Below are 24,210 nucleotides of genomic sequence, written 5' to 3' on the forward strand. Positions count from 1 at the left end.
GTCAAAGGGGCAGCACTGCCACCCAGAATAGCATCTTAGCATTTAAAGGACAAGAAATTCCAAGACCAGATAAACAAGTACACACATCAATATTTCCAAGTAAATGCGGTGTCAGTTGACTCTACATGCATTTTGTGGAAGGCATGGACATTCTCAGGCCCTTATTGGGATGAAATGGAAATACCAGGCTGCTTGGAGAGTAGGGCACGTGCAGTAGATCAAATCTTTGGCACTGGAAGTAACGGATGAGGAGGTCCCTGACACTAGACAGGTCCATCACTTCTGACTAAAACAGCGGGAACTGAAGGACCTGGTGGAAAACACTTATCAGGCACATACCTTGGCAACTCAGAGATGGTTGCATGATGTAGATAAAAAAACACACAACCTATAACCTGGTTGTACAAGAGAGACAGAAACTGGGTCATCGAAATTCTGGCTAATAGGGGTGGGTTCATTCCATGGGGCCGATATAGCAGAAGAGTTTCCCAAAGTACCATGAAAATGTGGCCTCTCCCCAAGAGAAAAGGAGGCATTGGAGCAGGACTTGACAGTGGAAGAAAACGAGGGGGCCTCAGAGACTGCTCATAGAACTGTTCAAATGCTTTGCAAATAAGGTTGTGCCTCACATGCTCAGCATGTTTCAAACTGCAAAGATATATGGAGCTCTTCTGATCGATCAAAGGATGGGCATGATCTTGGTTCTCCAAAAACAAAGGCCTGCAACCCATATAGGCCTATTTCATTGCTTCATATGGAGGCCAAGGTTCTGTTCAAGGCATTGCCCAACAGACTAATGAGGGTCACAACCTTCATGATACCTCTGTATCAACCTAGGTTCATGCAGTTCATGGGTACCCAACTTGATTTGAAGCGTCTATATGGGTGATGCACACAAGGGAGACACCAGCAATGGTGGAGACCATAGTGCTCTTCCTGAATGTGAGAATGGCTTTTTATTGCATAGAATGGTACTATAAGTTTCCAGCTCTAGCTCCTATACTGGTATACCGTGGCATGGGTATGCCTAAGCAGTGTTGTTTCTCACTTCTTACTCCCCACACGGGCACTACCCGGGGGTGTCCCTAGTTGCAGATGATCTTCGCTATTGCTCTAGTGCCACTGGTTGCCTGAGAACCAACAGGATTCTCTCCTGTGGGGAATTCAGAAAGATGATGTGTCAGAGAAAGGAGCTCCAATTACATTTTGCTATATGTCTTGTGGCCTCTTCTCTTGGATAGGATTCTGCTCATTGTCTGCCTCTTTGAGAGTTCTTCAGGCTATCATATCAACTGGGTCAAGCCCCTCATCTTTCCACTGACAGGGTTTTACCCGGTTCTTCCATCAACATGGTTGGTTCCAGTGGCACCACAGTGTTTTCGATACCTGTGTATCTTTGTGACCAGGGACATCGAGGAATTCAAAAGACAGAATCTGTTTTCTCAGCTTGAGTGCCTTAGGGAGGATTGGAGGGCACTGCCAATCTCCTTGATGGGAAGGGCTGTGCTCTTTAAGATGTTGACCCTCCCCTGCATGTTGCTTGCCCTCCAAACCACCCTGTATAAGGTGCAGCAGCAGTTTTTCTATTAGGTCAATAGTTAATTGCGCAAACTCCTCTGGAATGGAGGTAGCATGCGGATGTCCCTCAGGAAGCTACAGTAGGATGTTCAACAGTGGACTGGCAGTTCCTGCAATCCAGGCCTATCACTGAGCCGCCCAACTGATGGTTATTGAAGAATGAGTATTTGGAGACAAGTAGGAACTGGCCTACAGGGTTGATAGTGAGTTTCTGGGTGACCGGGGTTATCCTTCCATCCTCTATGACAAGAAGCAAATGGGCTCACGGCAAAACCACACTCAGGTGGTTACTAGGACTTGGCAAGAAGCCAACAGGCATCTGTTTGGGAACATAAATGGACTGCCACAACTCCACTGTGGGACAGTGAGCTACTTAAGGAGGTAAAGAAACTTAGGGGCGCCTGTAGATGGGGACAGATTTGAATTGACCGATTAGAGCATGTTTGGAGTGAGGGAGCACTCTTGTCCTTTGCAGACCTCCAGACTGAGGAGGTCTTGGGGGCTGAAGAGTAATACAGATACTTACAACTGAGACATGCACTACGGTTCCATGTACCCAAGGAAGAACAGCTACCGGAGTGCTCGCCCTTTAAGGATCCCTTGTTACTGGACCCAATACCGATGAAAGCAGTCTCCTTAGTGTACCAAAAAATAATGAATATTTTATCTGTTCAGCTCTGCTCACTAAGGAAAGCTTGGGAGAGACACATAGGACTCATAGAAGCTGACAGCTGCCTCCCAGTGAACAGTACAGAAGGGAAGTCACACAGGTCACAGGTGTGGTTACGATGCTTGAGGTTCCCCTGGATGCTAGAGGCCTGATAATGGGCATAAAAGGGGAGGAGACCTGGCACCGGTATCTTAAAATATTGATGACATTGGCACCAGGGATGGCCAAACAAAATATTCCAAAAACATGGGGTCCGAGAGGTCCCTCAGTCATCCAGGACTGGAAGAACAACCTAGACCGGTGTCAACTGGCAGAGCCTGAGGGTTACCATAGTTGGGACTGCCTCCTAAAGTACGAGGACTAGAAGAACAACCTAGACTGGTGTCAACTGGCAGAGCCTGAGGTTTACCAGAGTTGGGACTGCCTCCTAAAGTACGAAAATATATGGGGTAAATGGATCCAATACAGAGAGAAATCAGGCATTATGTGGGAGCACGGGATCCTGGTTTTTAGATTCTGCTGTGCCTATGATGATGTATATGTGTCACATCTAATCATGTTATCATTGTCTGAAATTATTGCTGTGATTTGCCACTCTCCACAATGACTCATTATACGTACCTTTAATTTTGTAAACATTGTTGTATACTGAGTAACTATTCAATAAAAAGACAAATAAAAAAATATGCTCCACCCGAATTAAGAGGACCACAATGGTCCAAATAAATGCAGCCAAAAGGTTTGTTGGAAATCAAAAGGTGTGTCTGCCATGGTAGACAAATGTTATCGTCTGCTACCCAGCTGGGCTCCTTAGCTGCAACGTTCTCTGGCTCCTGGTCTCAGGTATTTATTTGCATTTGCAATGTTAGCCATTTGGCTAGACCTGAGTAGTCAAAGCCCATTACATTCTGGTCTTTGTAATGCTCTAACTATGAGTTGTATTCCATCTTTCCCCTGGCTTCTGTGTTATGTTTTTTCCCTTCAGTTGGATGCAGTCTGCCATTTCCTGCTTAATTCAGATTAGCAAGATTCCTATTCTAGCATTTACATTTCAGTTTATGTAGAAACATTCAGTGTGCCATCATTGGCAATGTTATGTCATGTCCTAAGGGAAGCATTGATAATCCTTTCAAAGAATGCTAGTTCTTTGAGTATTCGATTTTTCAGCCAATTTGTACAATTTGTATAATCCTTTTGATATACCTCACAATTAGTGTAGGTCATACATTGTGTTTAATCTTGTAGTTGTAGTATTAAAATGTATAATTACGTATGCTTGTTTTTGTTGAAGGACTGCCTCTAAATCTCCTCCTTTTGAATTGGACTGGACAGCCATTAGGATTGTCCATTTGAACTCTGTTTCATTGTGTGCCATTGATAGGAAGAGACTGACAACTGGTGCTTAAGTTGCCTTTATTTGTATCTGTGATTTGTGCTGGACAATACTAATCTCCTGACTAGTTTTTTCCAATATATAATTTCTGGCAGGGACATTATAATTCCATATACATTATTGTTTGTTCTGTAATTAGAAAAAGTAGTGTGCGTCCATTTGAGATTACCCATCTGAAAATCTGTGCCCTCTACATTTTAGCTACATGGCATGCATGTTGCACACGTTTGATGTCCTTTCAATAGAGCCATATTCCAATGATGTCTCAAGTTGGTTTTTACTGTTTCTGGAGGAGCATAGGCTCTGACTATGGGCCAGATGTACGACGCTTGCATTTTGCGAATCGCAAATTGAAAGCTTTGCAACCTGCAAAATGCAATATACAATATACTACAGTGTGTCAGACACTGTTTGCAATTCCCAATGGGGTCGCAAATTGCATGCCTTATCAATATTAATGAGGCAAGCACAATTTGCATCCCATTGAGAATGGCTTACACTCACAGATATGGTGGCCTGGTGGGCTCAGCAGACCACCATAGCTGTGACTGCTATCTCAATAAAGCAGGTTTTTTTTACATGCAGTCCATTTTCCTCAAAGGAAAATGGTCTGCATTTAAAAAAAGAACAACCTAGACTGGTGTCAACTGGCAGAGCCTGAGGTTTACCAGAGTTGGGACTGCCTCCTAAAGTACGAAAATATATGGGGTAAATGGATCCAATACAGAGAGAAATCAGGCATTATGTGGGAGCACGGGATCCTGGTTTTTAGATTCTGCTGTGCCTATGATGATGTATATGTGTCACATCTAATCATGTTATCATTGTCTGAAATTATTGCTGTGATTTGCCACTCTCCACAATGACTCATTATACGTACCTTTAATTTTGTAAACATTGTTGTATACTGAGTAACTATTCAATAAAAAGACAAATAAAAAAATATGCTCCACCCGAATTAAGAGGACCACAATTGTCCAAATAAATGCAGCCAAAAGGTTTGTTGGAAATCAAAAGGTGTGTCTGCCATGGTAGACAAATGTTATCGTCTGCTACCCAGCTGGGCTCCTTAGCTGCAACGTTCTCTGGCTCCTGGTCTCAGGTATTTATTTGCATTTGCAATGTTAGCCATTTGGCTAGACCTGAGTAGTCAAAGCCCATTACATTCTGGTCTTTGTAATGCTCTAACTATGAGTTGTATTCCATCTTTCCCCTGGCTTCTGTGTTATGTTTTTTCCCTTCAGTTGGATGCAGTCTGCCATTTCCTGCTTAATTCAGACTAGCAAGATTCCTATTCTAGCATTTACATTTCAGTTTATGTAGAAACATTCAGTGTGCCATCATTGGCAATGTTATGTCATGTCCTAAGGGAAGCATTGATAATCCTTTCAAAGAATGCTAGTTCTTGGAGTATTCGATTTTTCAGCCAATTTGTACAATTTGTATAATCCTTTTGATATACCTCACAATTAGTGTAGGTCATACATTGTGTTTAATCTTGTAGTTGTAGTATTAAAATGTATAATTACGTATGCTTGTTTTTGTTGAAGGACTGCCTCTAAATCTCCTCCTTTTGAATTGGACTGGACAGCCATTAGGATTGTCCATTTGAACTCTGTTTCATTGTGTGCCATTGATAGGAAGAGACTGACAACTGGTGCTTAAGTTGCCTTTATTTGTATCTGTGATTTGTGCTGGACAATACTAATCTCCTGACTAGTTTTTTCCAATATATAATTTCTGGCAGGGACATTATAATTCCATATACATTATTGTTTGTTCTGTAATTAGAAAAAGTAGTGTGCGTCCATTTGAGATTACCCATCTGAAAATCTGTGCCCTCTACATTTTAGCTACATGGCATGCATGTTGCACACGTTTGATGTCCTTTCAATAGAGCCATATTCCAATGATGTCTCAAGTTGGTTTTTACTGTTTCTGGAGGAGCATAGGCTCTGACTATGGGCCAGATGTACGACGCTTGCATTTTGCGAATCGCAAATTGAAAGCTTTGCAACCTGCAAAATGCAATATACAATATACTACAGTGTGTCAGACACTGTTTGCAATTCCCAATGGGGTCGCAAATTGCATGCCTTATCAATATTAATGAGGCAAGCACAATTTGCATCCCATTGAGAATGGCTTACACTCACAGATATGGTGGCCTGGTGGGCTCAGCAGACCACCATAGCTGTGACTGCTATCTCAATAAAGCAGGTTTTTTTTACATGCAGTCCATTTTCCTCAAAGGAAAATGGGCTGCATTTAAAAAAAGAAAAAGAAAACTTTTCAGTTTCAGTAACATGGATGGGTGCATTCACCTTTATTTTATTGTTTTTCATCATCACTAACAAGAACCTTGTTTTTTTTTTTTAAAGATGTTGATGCAGCCCATGGATACACCTTGGTTTACGACGGCATAAGTTTCAGTAATGGAGAGAATTCGATTATATTTCTCCTCAGGCATAATGTTTATAGAATCCCCACTGTAGATGATGGAAAGTATCAAACAGCCATTCACTTTCAGTGTAATCTTCGGACAGTGTTTGAATACTTTTGGTGCCTAGGCATACTGACTTTCCTTTAACTAAGATTTTTCTTCACATGCGGCCAATCCAATATGAGCACACTTTTATGAGGTAAACATCGACATGGCACAACCATCTTCTTTACTTTTAATTAATACTGATATAGAAAAACTGCTTGCCGATGATTCAGATGATGATCAACTGCTTATAGTGTAGATTTGCCTTAACTGATGTCACCGCTTGACCTTGTGGGTGTTAGTCAACCGTTGCTTCTGAAACATGCTGGCCAGGCATTTACCTTTGTGTGGAAATGAAAGTCCACATCTAAAAAAAACATCCTTTTACTTGTTGACATCACCTTGTGTCCTTTAGACTTTGGCTTACTTTACACACTCATGACTGATTCAATCTGGGCACCTCCAGCCTCCATTTCATCAGCTTGTCTATCTGTGCGCTCTGCAGCTCTGGCAGCTATTAAAACTTGCTCCAGACACTGAGTTTCTCTCAGCATTATACGTTTGAATGAATCTGCTAGGCATCCATTGATAACTCTAAGGCCTATTGCTTCTTCACCTTCTAATTCATTTAAATTACATTGTTTGATGAGTGTGTTGAGTCTCTCTGCAAATTCATCAATGGTTTCACCAACGTTCTGTTGTTCTTGACTGAAAATGTATCTTTGGTAATCTACATTGGGCATTGGATTGAATTTTAGATTAAAAATTTCTTTAAACTGACTGTGCCTGATTTCTTCATAAGTTTGCTGTCTCTTCTTCACTATTTCTTTTAAACTTTTTGACTTCTTTTATACCATCAGCAGCAAGATTATTGAGGTATTTATTAATATGTTTGTTATCAGTCTCTTCAAGTGTATCAAGATATTATCAAATATCTCTATCCACACAATCCACCTATTGCCAGTATTTTGGTTTTTGACTGTATCAAAAGGTGGTGGTGGTTTCAGGCAAGTGGCAGCATTGTACCCATTAATGGAAGTGGCTGACATTGAGGGTGAAGCTCTTTCAGAGTTTGCCAGATGTCCACTAGGTCCTGCGTCATCTGCACCATCTCTGAGGCCCTACAATGGATAGGCCTCCGGATCATCCCGGATAGTCTGTGGTACGGTGACCTACTTCTTCATCTCCATCGGAGCCCTTCACTTTCTAGAGACCTCTGGATTTGTTCTGAGCCACCACTAGGCCACTTTGGTTGTGTGCCACCTCAGCTATTGGACAGCTCAATAAGCACAAATCTTGTGCTTCTTCTTGGGTCTCCATGCCCTATGCTGAGGTTATGGAACTCCACTTATCAAAGCTGTGGTAAGTGCATTGATTGCTTCCTTGTCAATTGTTTTGTCAGCCAGCACTTTATGTATGTTATTCGTATTTGGCAAGTGGGCCTGGATTTACTAGCCTTTTTCACAACGCAGCAAGGCACCTTGCTGCACAGCCTTACGTGAAAAGGAAAAAGCAGAAAGGTGTCATATCTAGTAATATATGGTGCACGTCTAGTCTCTCCCAGTGCTGGTGCATTTCTTCCTAGCGCCAACACAAAATCCCTTGCACAATGGTGCAAGCGTGCTTGTTTTATAAGCAGGATTGTTATTGTGCGTACAATTTTACCTTTCTGCACAAAAACAATATATATTCCTGTTTCTATGAATGATGCAGAATACAGTACACATAGAACGAGGAAGTAACAAACAGAATATAAGATTTTTTTTGTTGTTAAACCAGCCTCACATAGGCACTCAATCCAGGTTAACTGAATGTGCATCAAAATACATGGGTGGATACATGAACACCCATGCTCCACCAATGCAACGTCTACCTGATGCAGTGTAACGCAGCACAGCCTGTTGGGGGTTCAAGAGCCAACTCTGTGATGTCATCAGGGGAAAAGGGTTTGTAATGTCACTTGTGCTAGTACAGCCAATTTCGTGTATTGACATCCATGGATATAAGACTGTCAATTTGTGCTTACAAATAAAATTAAAGGCAAAAATGGCCGATGTGCCATGCCAAGTGATTTCGTACAACAATTTTTCCCTGACTCATGGCAGTCTAAGGATTTCTTTTCCATGCCTGTTTAAGAAAGGCTGAATTATGGAAAATGTAAATCAGTCCCTAAGTGAAAATACTATATATAAGCTCTAAAGTTTCCTTAAGAAATTACACATCAATGAGCAATTTCTAACACAACTGTTTTGTGACACATTTTTCTGTCCAGTGTATAAAGTTTATAAAAATAGAATAAAGACGTTCCATTTTAGGCTTCAGTGGATGCTACTAAATCAGCTTCCTGGTGTCACTCAACTTGCAATCATTATCCTATGCAACTGATGCCTTTTGTACCCTTCTTCTTGCGACAGCATGAGAACGTCCTGTTGATAACATCAGGCCTTTTGGTGTAAAGCGTGATTGATACTAACTTACATCAGGTATCAATATTAGCTGTTGATGTGCTCCTAATGATGCTGACACATTCTATGTTTTTTCTGCACTAAATAGATAAACAACAATGTGCCCTTAGACCTAAAGAGCGGACTGAATGTGGCTATTTTGGTATCTCAGAAAAGGAGTGCCTCTCCAAAGGCTGCTGCTTCGACCCAAGCATCCCCGAAGTGATCTGGTGCTACCACTCGAAGGCTCACGGTAATTACTTAATTTCAATACCCTTACTCAGGTTTTATGACCACTGCTTCTTAGACTTTTGTTACAACACATTAACAAATGCAGATATTGTGACGGTACCCAAGAGTATCAACCTCCCTTGCCTTCCTTAAGGAAATGGTGGACCCCTACAAATTATATATCTACAATTTACCAACTTCTTACATGCTTGATATGAGCCTTCTCCTAAGGTGTCTGAATGGATCTGCAAAATGCTTTCAATAAGCGGTCACCAATGCCAAATGAAACTGCCTGCAGCATTCTCCGGGCATCGTATTGAACATGTGCACTATTATAACCGAGACTTAGGCTATGAATTACTGGGTTATTGGGTTCTCATTCGGGTAAGCAAAGTACTGACCAGTCCATTAGGAGACGGAATGGAATGCACTACATACTCTGCTCACTACATCCTCTGTGGATGTACAAACTACATTTTGTTTTCTGCTAACATCATCATTTGTTCAGGGAGCTCTTCAGAAGTACTAAATTCATTCTGATATCCCTGGCTTGGGTCAGGAGACGGCGGTGCCCTGACCTGCTACAAACCAGTTCTGAAACCCCTCACCTCCTTCCAGCAATAGAGATTATTTTGTCCCAGAGACAAATTGCTCTACTCAGACCTTCAGTTGCCAAAGCTTATTTCCTGGAAATTGCAGCTCTCTCATCATATAAACTTCCTTAATAGGTAATGTATATTTTGTTGGCAGCTAGATACCCTTCTATGAGAGTGGATGACTCTAGCAGATAACCATTTTTTAATCTATGTATTATTCTCAGTCCTTAGATCAGATTCTGCCAGACCTTTAGATCTATCACTTATGGTTCTTTAGCAATAGAGGGACTAAATATCAATGCCATTAAATCATACTTAGATGCAAACTCTATCTGCATTCTTTAGCCTGATCAAGATTTTTTCCTTATCAAACTTTTATGACTTTTTAATTAGCTATGAAGACAATTCATTGAGAAGGGGCATTAAAAAGCAATCTATCTACAATTGGTTTTCACTTATGGCTAATCACTTAAAAGCATGCTAGAATAATGCCTCTGAAATGTTTCAGAGTGTGCTATGTTAGTACACTCTGAAGCTGCACCAAGTTTGTCAAGAGCTATAATATTACAGAAGATATTCGAGGCAGCTACTTTTGTCCCTTGAGTAATCTATAACCAAACAATATTGAGTTGATTTGACTTAGGGAGAGCAGGGAACTTCGAAGGACAGTTCTCCAATTATTTACATGTTAAAGCAGTATTTATATCCTCAACTCTCATGTGTGGATGTTCCTTAGGAGAATTAGTGATTTATCTGCAAGAATGTTCTTTCTGGTAGATGTTTCATCTCTGTCTACCACTACCTGCGCTCGCACTACCGCCTTTTTGGGCTACCTTTCAATCTCATTTATAGCTACATTTCCCTTGTTGCCATCTCAGCTTCGATGGGGGCATGACAATTGGATGAAGCTGATGTCACTGCTGTCCGTGCATTCTAGTATAATGGCGTTGAACTCACTTTGTTTGTGATGCTGCATTCAATATCATTTGGCTACAACTGGAGCCAGCACAGCCCTTCAAAATATGTGTCTGGTCCACTCTGGATGCAGACATTAGGTTCATGTAAGCAATATCCTGGATCTGAATCATCCATGAGAAAAATTGTTATAGAAGATAAGTTCAGTATCTATGTTCACGGTGGAATGTTAGAGTTTGGTGAATCATTTAGCCCCATAACCATTCTCCTAATGATGCTGACACATGCTATGTTTTCTCTGCACTAAATAGATAAACAACAATGTGGCCTTGAACCTAAAGAGCGGAGAGAATGTGGCTATCTGGGTATCCCAGAAAAGGACTGCCTCTCCAAAGGCTGCTGCTTCGACCCAAGCATCCCCGAAGTGATCTGGTGCTACCACTCCAAGGCTCAAGGTAATTACCTAAAGTCAATACCCTTACTCAGGTCATATGACCACTGCTTCTTAGAATTTTGTTACAACACATTAACAAATGCAGATATTGTGATGGTACCCAAGAGTATCAACCTAACTTGCCTTTCCTAAGGAAATTGTGGATCCCTACAAATTATAGATCTAGATTTTGCCAACTTCTTACATGCATGATATGAGCCTTCTCCTAAGGTGTCTGAATGGATCTTCAAAATGCTTTCAAAAAGTGGTCACGAGTGCCAAATGATACTGTCTGCAGCATTCTACGGGCACCATATTGAACATGAGCCCCATTATAACATTAGGCACAAGAGCCAGTGACATCAGTTCATGCCTGTTTGCACCCTCATTGACACAGGATTTAAAGCGGACAGTTTTAGCCTGTTCTTCACGTTTGTCAAGGTATTCTACTTTGTTCAGGATGTATTAGTCAGGATTATCAAGTTCTAGACCTTATGAATCATGCCCTAAATCAATGTCTAACCTGACGTACCTAAGAGATTGCATGCATTTTTTTATGGAGATCACATAAAGCACTCTTCCTTTCACAAAAAGCTCATGAGAAAGAAGGAACACTCATTGTTGTCTTCAAAACTGACTCCCCAAATGAGTTTTTCTCTACCTGGCTCTCAGCTCAGCAAGCTGATTTCTAGAGTTATAAGCATGGGCGTATTTCGCGGATTCACGATCTGCGAATTTGCGGATTTGCGGATTTGCGGATCCGCAAAATCCGCGAATTTGCGGATTTGCGGATTTTGCAGATTTTTTTTAATGGGGGGGGTCTTCTGTGCGAGTCCAAGTGCTTCTTGTGTGTACAAATGGTTAGAGACTGTTCAGAGCAGCAGATGAAGAGAAAAAAGCTCCTGGTCCCAGGAACTGCACGAGGATTGCTCTCTGCAAGTCAAGGATACAAGGCCTCTATCCAGCATCACAGCTGATTTTCAACGGTAGATTTGGGAAGAAGGCACACCTGCCCAGCCTTGACGATGCTCACAATTGTTTTTGGGCTGATGAATGAGTCACTGAATTTGAGCTTCAACTAGTTCCAGCGGCCATGTGTGTGTTACTATGCAATCGCTCCGATGTGCGCAAGGGTCCCTTGAGTGAGCTGTCCATCCATCATCCTGTAACTATTTTAGGATGGCGCCGGCAAGCTGCCAGCGCCATCCTAAAATAGTTACTAAATTAGCTTCAACAGGAAGCACTAATAGATAAAATAAAGCAGGTGCTCGGATGGCGCTGGCAGCTTGCTGGCGCCATCCTAAAATAGTTACAACAACTTCAAGCTTCAAGGCTTGAACTTTTGGCCCCCAGATCCGCCACTCGCCGATTCGCGGATTTTCAGTAAATTCGCGGGAGTTCACGGATTGCGGATTTACCGAAAATCCGCGAAATCCGCGAGCGGAACGGATTTTGCGCTCACACTTATTAGAAATATTTGCCTCTGAATTCTCTGCTACACCTAGCGGCATAATGCAAAATGATGAGGCTCCCACCTGTAGAATGTGGTGGTGTGCCCTTGCAATGTAGTTTCTATTTTCCCAATAGGCTTTGCGCATTGGAATAACATAAACAGCAGTGTAGACGTAGGACTGAGGTCTTCCAGGTCTCTGCTGACTATGTTAGACTTAATTTAGGTTTGCACCAGCTAGCTCAGAGGTCACTGGAAACTTTCTTGACAGATTAGGAAGGGAACAGCTTCCCTGGCTCAGACAATAAGGGATTCAGCTTATGACAACCGCATAAATATGACAACTTTGCTCCCTCAGGATAAGAGTAAATCTCTAGAGTCGTGTGAAAACAATAGACAGCTATTTCACTCAGTCAGATGTGCATTCTTAGTTTCACAGCCTTTTTGGGCTAGCTTTCAATCTCATTTATAGCTACATTTCCATCGTTGCCATCTCAGCTTCGATGGGAGCATGACAATTGGATGGAGCTGATGTCACTGGTGTCTGTGCATTCTAGTTTAATGGCATTGAACTCACTTTGTTTGTGATGCTGAATTCGATGTAATTTGGCTACAACTGGAGCCAGCACAGCCATTGAAAATATGTGTCTGGTCCAGTCTGGTTGCAGACATTAGGTTCAAGTAAGCAATGTCCTGGATCTGAATCATCCATGAGAAAAATTGTTATAGAAGATAAGTTCAGTATCTATGTTGATGGTGGAATGTTAGAGTTTGGTGAATCATTTAGCCCCATAACCATTCTCCTAATGATGCTGACACATGCTATGTTTTCTCTGCACTAAATAGATAAACAACAATGTGGCCTTGAACCTAAAGAGCGGAGAGAATGTGGCTATCTGCGTATCCCAGAAAAGGAGTGCCTCTCCAAAGGCTGCTGCTTCGACTCAAGCATCCCCGAAGTGATCTGGTGCTACCACTCCAAGGCTCAAGGTAATTACTTAATGTCAATACCCTTACTCAGGTCATATGACCACTGCTTCTTAGAATTTTGTTACAACACATTGACAAATGCAGATATTGTGATGGTACCCAAGAGTATCAGCCTAACTTGTCTTTCCTAAGGAAATTGTGGATCCCTACAAATTATAGATCTAGATTTTGCCAACTTCTTACATGCATGATATAGGCCTTCTCCTAAGGTGTCTGAATGGATCTTCAAAATGCTTTCAAAAAGTGGTCACCAATGCCAAATGATACTGTCTGCAGCATTCTACGGGCACCATATTGAACATGAGCCCCATTATAAAATTAGGCTCAAGAGCCAGGGACATCAGTTCCTGCCTGTTGGCACCCTCATTGACACAGGATTTAATGCTGACAGTTTTAGCCTGTTCTTCATGTTTGTCAAGGTATTCTACTTTGTTCAGGATGTATTACTCAGGATTATCAAGTTCTAGACCTTATGAATCATGCCCTAAATCAATGTCTAACCTGACGTACCTAAGAGATTGCATGCATTTTTTTTATGGAGATCACATAAATCACTCTTCCTTTCACAAAAAGCTCATGAGAAAGAAGGAACACTCATTGTCTTCAAAACTGATTCCGCAAATGAGTTTTTCTCTACCTGGCTCTCAGCTCAGCAACCTGATTTCCAGAGTTATATGTTAGCAATATTTGCCACTGAATTCTCTGCTACACCTAGCGGCATATTGCAAAATGATGAGACTGCCACCTGTAGAATGTGGTGTTGTGCCCTGACACCCCTATATCTCACAGATATTAACATGGCTCAGGCCAAATGCGGGGGGGGCTTAAAAGGTCCAGGGACTGACCCAAACAAAGCCCCATTTTGACCCAAGGACTCAATTACTTTTTCAGAGCTGTCATGGTTGTGGGTGACATTCTTTCCAGCTTTTCCTCTTCATCAAAGTGTGTAGCCCAACAGTGTAGCCATTAACAAAGGCAATCTAAGCACTGACTCTTACAGTTCCATTGTTTAAGATGACTAAATAATTGCTGCGCCTAGACTTGCCTTGAAGATTTCAAGCATGATATGTTTGTTAGCCAGATATACTCACACATTAGGGGGAAATCATAGTCTTTATTACCATGAATCTTCCTAAACCATACAAGAAAAGTCTCAAGGAGTTAATGCAGGATGTAATGGCTCTGTCAGAGCAGGGCATGAAGACTAATCTGAATGTGGTTGGTTCTAGAGCAAGGTTATTGGACTTTTTTCTGGTTCTGCAAAGGCATGTGTGGATGAGGACTACCTGGCCCCTGTCTAATGGACATGACTGAGACTTAGGCGATGAAGTAATGGGTTATCGGGTTCTCATTTGGGTAAGCCAAGAACTGACCAGTCCATTAGGAGACAGAATGGAATGTACTACATACTCTGCTCACTACATCTTCTGTGGATGTACAAACTACTTTATGTTTTCTGCTAACATCATCATTTGTTCAGGGAGCTCTTCAGAAGTTCTGGGTCCACATTACTAATTTCATTCTGATAGCCCTGGCTTGGGTCAAGAGACAGTCGTGCTCTGACCTGCTACAAACCAGTTCTGAAACCCCTCACCTCTTTCCAGCAATAGAGATTCTATTGTCCCAGAGACTAATTGCTGTACTCGGACCTTCAGTTGCCAAGTCTTATTTCCTGGAAATTGCAGCTCTCTCATCATATGAACTTCCTTTATAGGTAATGGATATTTTGTTGGCAGCTAGAAACCCTTCTATGAGAGTGGATGACTCTAGCAGATAGTCATTTTTTAATCTATGAAGTATTCTCAGTCCTTAGATCGGATTCTGCCAGAAATGTAGATCTTCGACTCATAGAGGGTCTAAATATCAATGCCAATTAATCATACTTAGATGCAAACTCTATTTGCATTCTTTATCCTTATCAAGCTTCTTTCCTCAGCAAACTTTTATGACTTTTTATTTAGCTATGAAGACAATTCATTGGAAAGGGGCATTAAAAAGCAATCTATCTATATTTGGTCTTCCCTTATGATTAATCACTTAAATGTATGCTAGCAAAATGCCTCTGAAACATTTCAGAGTGTGCTATGTTAGTACACTCTAAAACAGCACCGACTTCGTCAAGAGCTATGACATTACAGAAGATATGTGAGGCAGCTTCTTTGTCCCTTGAGCATTCTGCAACCAAACAATATTGGTTTGATTTGACTTAGGGAGAGGAGGAAACTGCGAAGGACTGTACTCCAACTCTCTCCATGTTATTGCAGTTTTTATATCCTCAACTCTCATGTGTGGATGTTCCTTAGGAGAGTGATTTATCTTCGAAAATGTTCTTTCTGATAGATGTTTCATCTCTGTCTACCACTACCTGCACTCGCACTACTGCCTATTTGGGCTAGCTTTCAATCTCATTTATAGCTATATTTCCATCGTTTCCATCTCAGCTTCGATGGGAGCATGACAATTGGATGGAGCTGATGTCACTGGTCTCTGTTTATTCTAGTTTAATGGCATTGAACTCACTTTGTTTGTGATGCTGAATTCGATGTAATTTGGCTACAACTGGAGCCAGCACAGCCATTGAAAATATGTGTCTGGTCCAGTCTGGTTGCAGACATTAGGTTCAAGTAAGCAATGTCCTGGATCTGAATCATCCACGAGAAAAATTGTTATAGAAGATAAGTTCAGTATCTATGTTGATGGTGGAATGTTAGAGTTTGGTGAATCATTTAGCCCCATAACCATTCTCCTAATGATGCTGACACATGCTATGTTTTCTCTGCACTAAATAGATAAACAACAATGTGGCCTTGAACCTAAAGAGCGGAGAGAATGTGGCTATCTGCGTATCCCAGAAAAGGAGTGCCTCTCCAAAGGCTGCTGCTTCGACTCAAGCATCCCCGAAGTGATCTGGTGCTACCACTCCAAGGCTCAAGGTAATTACTTAATGTCAATGCCCTTACTCAGGTCATATGACACTGCTTCTTAGAATTTTGTTACAACACATTGACAAATGCAGATATTGTGATGGTACCCAAGAGTATCAGCCTAACTTGTCTTTCCTAAGGAAATTGTGGATCCCTACAAATTATAGATCTGGATTTTGCCAACTTCTTACATGCATGATATAGGCCTTCTCCTAAGGTTTCTGAATGGATCTTCAAAATGCTTTCAAAAAGTGGTCACCAATGCCAAATGATACTGTCTGCAGCATTCTACGGGCACCATATTGAACATGAGCCCCATTATAAAATTAGGCTCAAGAGCCAGTGACATCAGTTCCTGCCTGTTTGCACCCTCATTGACACAGGATTTAATGCTGACAGTTTTAGCCTGTTCTTCATGTTTGTCAAGGTATTCTACTTTGTTCAGGATGTATTACTCAGGATTATCAAGTTCTAGACCTTATGAATCATGCCCTAAATCAATGTCTAACCTGACGTACCTAAGAGATTGCATGCATTTTTTTTATGGAGATCACATAAATCACTCTTCCTTTCACAAAAAGCTCATGAGAAAGAAGGAAAACTCATTGTTGTCTTCAAAACTGATTCCGCAAATGAGTTTTTCTCTACCTGGCTCTCAGCTCAGCAACCTGATTTCCAGAGTTATATGTTAGCAATATTTGCCACTGAATTCTCTGCTACACCTAGCGGCATATTGCAAAATGATGAGACTGCCACCTGTAGAATGTGGTGTTGTGCCCTGACACCCCTATATCTCACAGATATTAACATGGCTCAGGCCAAATGCGGGGGGGCTTAAAAGGTCCAGGGACTGACCCAAACAAAGCCCCATTTTGACCCAAGGACTCAATTACTTTTTCAGAGCTGTCATGGTTGTGCGTGACATTCTTTCCAGCTTTTCCTCTTCATCAAAACGTGTAGCCCAACAGTGTAGCCATTAACAAAGGCAATCTAAGCACTGACTCTTACAGTTCCAGTGTTTAAGATGACTAAATAATTGCTGCGCCTAGACTTGCCTTGAAGATTTCAAGCATGATATGTTTGTTAGCCAGATATACTCACACATTAGGGGGAAATCATAGTCTTTATTATCATGAATCTTCCTAAACCATACAAGAAAAGTCTCAAGGAGTTAATGCAGGATGTAGTGGCTCTGTCAGAGCAGGGCATGAAGACTAATCTGAATGTGGTTGGTTCTAGAGCAAGGTTATTGGACTTTTTTCTGGTTCTGCAAAGGCATGTGTGGATGAGGACTACCTGGCCCCTGTCTAATGGACATGACTGAGACTTAGGCGATGAAGTAATGGGTTATCGGGTTCTCATTTGGGTAAGCCAAGAACTGACCAGTCCATTAGGAGACAGAATGGAATGTACTACATACTCTGCTCACTACATCCTCTGTGGATGTACAAACTACTTTATGTTTTCTGCTAACATCATCATTTGTTCAGGGAGCTCTTCAGAAGTTCTGGGTCCACATTACTAATTCCATTCTGATATCCCTGGCTTGGGTCAGGAGACTGTGGTGCCCTGACCTGCTACAAACCAGTTCTGAAACTACTCACCTCCTTCCAGCAATAGAGATTATTTTGTCCCAGAGACGAATTGCTCTACTCAGACCTTCAGTTGCCAAGGCTTATTTCCTGGAAATTTCAGCTCTCTCATCATATAAACTTCCCTTATAGGTAATGGATATTTTGTTGGCAGCTAGATACCCTTCTATGAGAGTGGATGACTCTAGCAGATAACCATTTTTTAATCTATGTATTATTCTCAGTCCTTAGATCAGATTCTGTCAGACCTTTAGATCTACGACTTATGGTTCTTTAGCAATAGAGGTTCTAAATATCAAGGCCATTAAATCATACTTCGATGCAAAATCTATCTGCATTCTTTATCCTGATCTAGCTTCTTTCCTCAGCAAACTTTTATGACCTTTTATTTAGCTATGAAGACAATACATTGGGAAGGGGCATTAGAAGCAATCTATCTACAGTTGGTCTTCCCTTATGGTTAATCACTTTATAAGCATGCTAGCAAAATGTCTCTGAAACGTTTCAGAGTGTGCTATTTTAGTACACTCTGAAACAGCACCGACTTTGTCAAGAGCAATGACATTACAGAAGAAATGTGAGGCAGCTACTTTGTCCCTTGAGTAATCTGTAACCAAACAATATTGGTTTGATTTGACTTAGAGAGAGCAGACCCCACTTCGAAGGACAGTTCTCCAATTATTTACATGTTACTGCAGTATTTATATCCACAACTCTCATGTGTGGATGTTCCTTAGGAGAGTTAGTGATTTATCTACGAAAATGTTCTTTCTGATAGATGTTTCATCTCTTTATACCACTACCTGCGCTCGCACTACCGCCTATTTCGGCTAGCTTCCAATCTCATTTATAGCTACATTTCCAGCGTTGCCATCTCAGCTTCGATGGGAACATGACAATTGGATGGAGCTGATGTCACTGGTGTCTGGGCATTCTAGTATAATGGCGTTGAACTCACTTTGTTTGTGATGCTGCTTTTGATGTCTTTTGGCTGCAACTGGAGCCAGCACAGCAATTGAAAATATGTGTCTGGTCCAGTCTGGTTGCAGACATTAGGTTCATGTAAACAATGTTTTGGATCTAAATCATCTATGAGAAATAATGTTATAGAAGTTAAGTTCAGTTTTTATGTTGATCTTGGAATGCTAGAGTTTGGTGAATCATATAGCCCCATAACCATTCTCATTGTGCATCCATATTTACTGAGTAACACAGAACGGATCACTGAAATAATATCGAGCCCATTAATATCGACTTGCAAAAATATCGATGAGAAAATATCGAGGGAAAAAATATCGAGTTTCTATCTTTATACAGGTAAGTACAAAAATATCGACTCTAAAATATCGACTGTAAATAATATAGACTGTCAAAATATCGTTTTTTTATATGTCTTTAAATTAAGTTAAAACTAATATAAAAATAAATATATTTAATATAAACTTAGTTAAAATGATTAAATAAATTTATTATTACTAAATAATTAATGTAAATGACAAAAAAAGTATTAAATATAAATATATATATATATATATGAACAGAACAATCTTCAAGAAAACCACACTTCTGTGGAAACGAAGACACGGACCCAATGGCTGCAGTCAAGGTGATTTTATTTAAAACCCCTCTGGTTACGCGTTTCGAGCAACTAGTGCTCTTGGTCACACACCGCGCACCTGGTCAGCTACAAATTTATACAATTTTTTCTAACAGTGATGCTCCACCCATTGACGTGAGTAGCAAAGGTGTAGACATAGAAAAAACACGTATTTCATTATAAAAATACGTGCACACCTCTATATACAATAAAAACACATATCAGAGTTGATAATCTTTGGAAAATTATATCTGCATGAATGCAATTATACCGTCATATTAAACCATAGCCATGTATAATATATAATAAATATGCATATATCCGTCCTACACACAGATGTGCCCACTGAACTCGAATCCATCTATATAAAAAATAGAAAAATATATATCTATCTATGTACAATAATATACGGTTATACACAAGATATATATATACATATGCCTACTCCTATACATATATACATATTTATATCTTACAAAAATACACACTATTTTCTTATTTACAAAATCTATATCTTTTCCAATTTACATAACATTACATATGACAAATGGACACGTATCTGTGTGTAATTCAGGAAAATAAATGGCATCAATGTATACATGTGCTAATAGTATATCAACGCTGGTATTGGACAACCCACTGGTGATAAATCTTACTGTGATCTATATTGAAAATATAGTGAAAGTGCACCCTCGTGAAAATAAAAACACATTATTGGTCGACTAAACATGGTTAGTCCCAAAATTATTCTATAAATGGATAGAGAGATACTATATACAAGAAGGCAATATACATCAAGGTCCGTATGATAAATGAATCCTTTGTGGACTCCCATGTGGTGCCAGGCCGGCGCCATCTGGTATCAGTTGTTAAATTCAGAAAAGACCTTGGGGAGAAAAATACAGAAAAAACCCATATGAGAACATTGGGATTAGTAAGACTACAACAAATGATGTAAGTCCTCAGTGGTGTTCAGCCCATTGGGGTACTTGCTGTCTAGTTCAATTATATATTCGGTTTCCTTTTTTCGTAGCAGTTTTTCTCTGTCGCCTCCTCGGACGAGGGGCGCAACCACATCAATTACATAATATGATAGATTGGACAAATCATTGTTATGAGTGGACTTAAAATGACGTGCTACTGGGTACGTATTGTCACTATTTACAATCGCTCGTAGGTGTTGCAAAATCCTGGCGTGCACCTGTAGTTTGGTACTGCCCACATATCGTAGGCCACAGGTGCACGTCAGGACATATATTGCAAACTCACTGTGACAATTAAAGTAACCCCGGATGGCCTTCCTCCTAGGACTGAAAGGTGTGAAGTAATATGATGTATTCACACCGAATTTACATGCCCTACACGAGGAACATTTAAAGAAACCTTTTTGTTTTAGCCAAGCGCTACCATTTCCTAGTTCAGGGCTATTTTTGACTAGACAGTTATGCATACTGGGTGCTTTCTTGTACGTGATGATCGGTGCACTGGGGATGATATCACCCAGGACACTATCAGTACGCAAAATGGACCAGTGCTTCCTCATGATGGACCTGATTTGTTTCTCTTGCTTGCTGAATACCAATATAAGTCGAGGCGCAGGGTTCTCTGATTCCATATCTACGCTTTCTGATGTCAGGAGAGATTCCCGAGGCTTGGCTCGACATCGCTTCAGTGCGCTATTAAGGACCTTGTTGTTATATCCCCTAGCTTTCAATCTGTTTATAGTAATCTGAGCTTCTTGTTCAAAGGTTTCAGGAGTGCTGCTAATTCTCTTAACTCTGAGCAGCTCCCCATATGGAATATTAGTGATGACGTATCGATGAGAAAATATCGAGGGAAAAAATATCGAGTTTCTATCTTTATACAGGTAAGTACAAAAATATCGACTCTAAAATATCGACTGTAAATAATATAGACTGTCAAAATATCGTTTTTTTATATGTCTTTAAATTAAGTTAAAACTAATATAAAAATAAATATATTTAATATAAACTTAGTTAAAATGATTAAATAAATTTAATATTACTAAATAATTAATGTAAATGACAAAAAAAGTATTAAATATATATATATATATATATATATATATATATATATATATATATATATATATATATATATATATATATATATATATATATATATAAATACATATTATTAACTAAACATATATAATATTTTTACCGTAGCATAGCAAATTGGTTAAAATGTATTGTAACAACTATAGTGAATTCAACAGTAGAAAAACGCAGGATAGCATAGGGGTAAAAATTACTATTCCCACTCCAGTGGGTGCAACAGTAGGGAAAACATTGGATAGCGTACGGGTTAAAATTTCTATTCCCACTCCAGTGGGTGCAACAGTAGGGAAAGCGTTGGATAGCGTAGGGGTAAAAATTACTATTCCCACTCCAGTGGGTGCAACAGTAGGGAAAGCGTTGGATAGCGTAGGGGTTAAAATTACTATTCCCACTCCAGTGGGTGCAACAGTAGGGAAAGCGTTGGATAGCGTAGAGGTTAAAATTACTATTCCCACTCCAGTAGGTGCAACAGTAGGGAAAGCGCTGGATAGCGTAGGGGTTAAAATGACTATTAATTAATTAACAATTAACAATTTTAATTAATTTACATAATTAATTAATTAATATTAATTAACTTCCCACCCTATCCCCCTATAAACTCACAACCCACTACAGAAAATAAATTACTAAATATGAATTATTTATCAATTAAATATTTATAATTAAATACCAATTATATTTCAATTAATTACCTATTAATAATTATTTAACAATTATTATTAATTTACATAATTAATTATTTATATTAAAATTACTTCCCACCCTATTCCCCTATAAACCCACAACCCGCTACAGAAAATAATGTTCTACAAATTAATTAATAATTATTTATTATTTTTTTACCAATTATATTTTAATTATTTACCAATTAATATTTAATTACCAATTAATAATAATTTACATAATTAATTAATTATAATTAAATTACTTCCCGCCCTATTCCCCTATAAACCCACAACCCGCTACAGATTTATGTTACACAATTATTAAAAATTATTAATAACTACCTTATTTTCGATTTTTTTTGTCTATATTCTATCTAGTCGATATTATGTCTCGTCTATATTTTTGATTCGATATTTTGGCTATTAATATCGATATTACTCGATATTTTTGTAGTCTATATTATGTCTGGTCGATATTTTGGCTAGTCTATATTTTTTACTCGATATTTTGTCCAACAATATTTTGGAATCGATATTATGTCTGTTTACCACACAGAACAGTCTCATCTTTTATAGAATGTAGAGAGTAAAGTGTTCAGGGGCAGCAAGGGAATGCCATGCCAGAGTTTATGTGGGAAAAGTTGAGCACTTTGACTACTATTTTGAAACGAGGTTCGCCCAAAAAATTAATGGCATGATAAAAGACGTATCAATACAGTAGACACGTTGAAAGGCAGTAATGTGGATCACTGAAGTGCCAAGTTCAGGTTTGGTGGTGAATATGTATCTCCCATTGTGGAAAGGACAAGGGGCCATCAATGGAATAAATGGGAAGCACTTTGGTCTGGAAAAGGGTACCAAGATTCACAAATGTCAAAGCAGATTTTTGCCCATGGGAAAAGTAATTTTCATCTTAATTTGAAATATGAATGAGATTGCCTGATTTCACCACTACAGCATCTACACATTAGATGCCTGGGAGGCAACTGATCTTCTGTATACTGGCACTTAAAATATATGAGAAAGTAGCATTAATTTGGCCTTCAAAAAGGTTCACCCTAAGATAAGTCATACTGCCTATCAAACCATAAAAAACTCTAGACTCAGACAAGTTATTAGTCAATCAATCATTCATTCTGCATTGATATAGTGTTGCTCATCACCTGTGAGGATATCCAGGGGCTGGAAGTGCTGCTGCAGGAGTGACTCAGTTGAACAGCAAGGTCTAGAGTACTTTTCTGAATTTCAGCAGGGAGGATGAGATCCGTAGGTGAAGTAGAAGGTCATTCCAGGAATTTGCTGTGAGGTAGGAGAAGGAGCGTTTTACACTGTTGCTGTGGCGAATGAGGGTGTGTGGGCGAGGCAGAGTGATGGCGAGTAGAGGTGTCTGGAGGGAAGGTGGAAATTCAGTCGGTGGTTGATGTCAACTGGTTCTTAGTGGTCAAGGGCTTTTGAAGGTGTAGATCAGCATCTTGAACTGGCATCCCTTCTGAGTGGGGAGCCTGTAAAGCTTCTTGAGGTTGGCGGTAATGTATGTCAGTACAACGTGATTTTTTAGATCGCGGTACTTGACAACGCGGGCATTACAACGCAAGTTGTTACAACGACTTGCGTTGGAGTGCGCAGATTTTGGAATATTATAATTTTATATTCCAACACCAGTCCACGTAACAGTAGGGAAGGTGTTGGAATATAAATTACAACATTCCTTGTCCAACAGCGCCATGCAGCGCAAGTCTTAGTAACGGCTTGCGTTGTAATGGCATCATTGTAAAGGCACTGTGGTGTAAACACCGTGTTGTAAACTATGTTTACCGGTTGGGGGTGATGTGGGTTCTTTTAGGGAGGTCAAGGATGAGTCTGGCTGCTGTGTTCTGGATACTTTTCAGTCTCTTGTGGAGGTGTGAGGTGATTCCTACGCAGAGTGCATTGCAGTAGTCCAGTTGGCTGCTGACAAGGGCTTGAGTGATGGTCCATCTGGTGTCGATGGGGAACCATTTGAAGATCTTGAGTAGCATGTGGAGAGTGAGTAAGCAGATGGACGATACAGCGTGGATCTGTTTTTCAATGAGCGATTGATGTCTAGGATGATGCAGAGGTTGAAGTGGTGGCTGGTCGGTGTGGGTGAGGGTCCTAATTTTGGGGGACTACAACTCCCAAGAG

The 24,210-nt window shown here is 40.1% G+C and overlaps 1 protein-coding gene across 1 annotated transcript in view; it reads left to right on the plus strand.

Moving 5' to 3' along the window:
* LOC147698869 (uncharacterized) overlaps window positions 1-24,210 on the plus strand; it is a 91,702-nt gene that overhangs the window by 13,802 nt on the left and 53,690 nt on the right. Inside the window, exons 2-5 of the mRNA XM_086935487.1 lie at window positions 8,683-8,826; window positions 10,627-10,770; window positions 13,045-13,188; window positions 15,978-16,121. Coding sequence (XP_086791613.1) covers window positions 8,683-8,826; window positions 10,627-10,770; window positions 13,045-13,188; window positions 15,978-16,121 — 576 coding nt within the window. The remainder of the gene's footprint in view (window positions 1-8,682; window positions 8,827-10,626; window positions 10,771-13,044; window positions 13,189-15,977; window positions 16,122-24,210) is intronic.

Source organism: Lissotriton vulgaris, chromosome 8 (assembly GCF_964263255.1).
Source record: "Lissotriton vulgaris chromosome 8, aLisVul1.2, whole genome shotgun sequence".
In the NCBI taxonomy this organism is placed as follows: Eukaryota; Metazoa; Chordata; class Amphibia; order Caudata; family Salamandridae; genus Lissotriton; species Lissotriton vulgaris.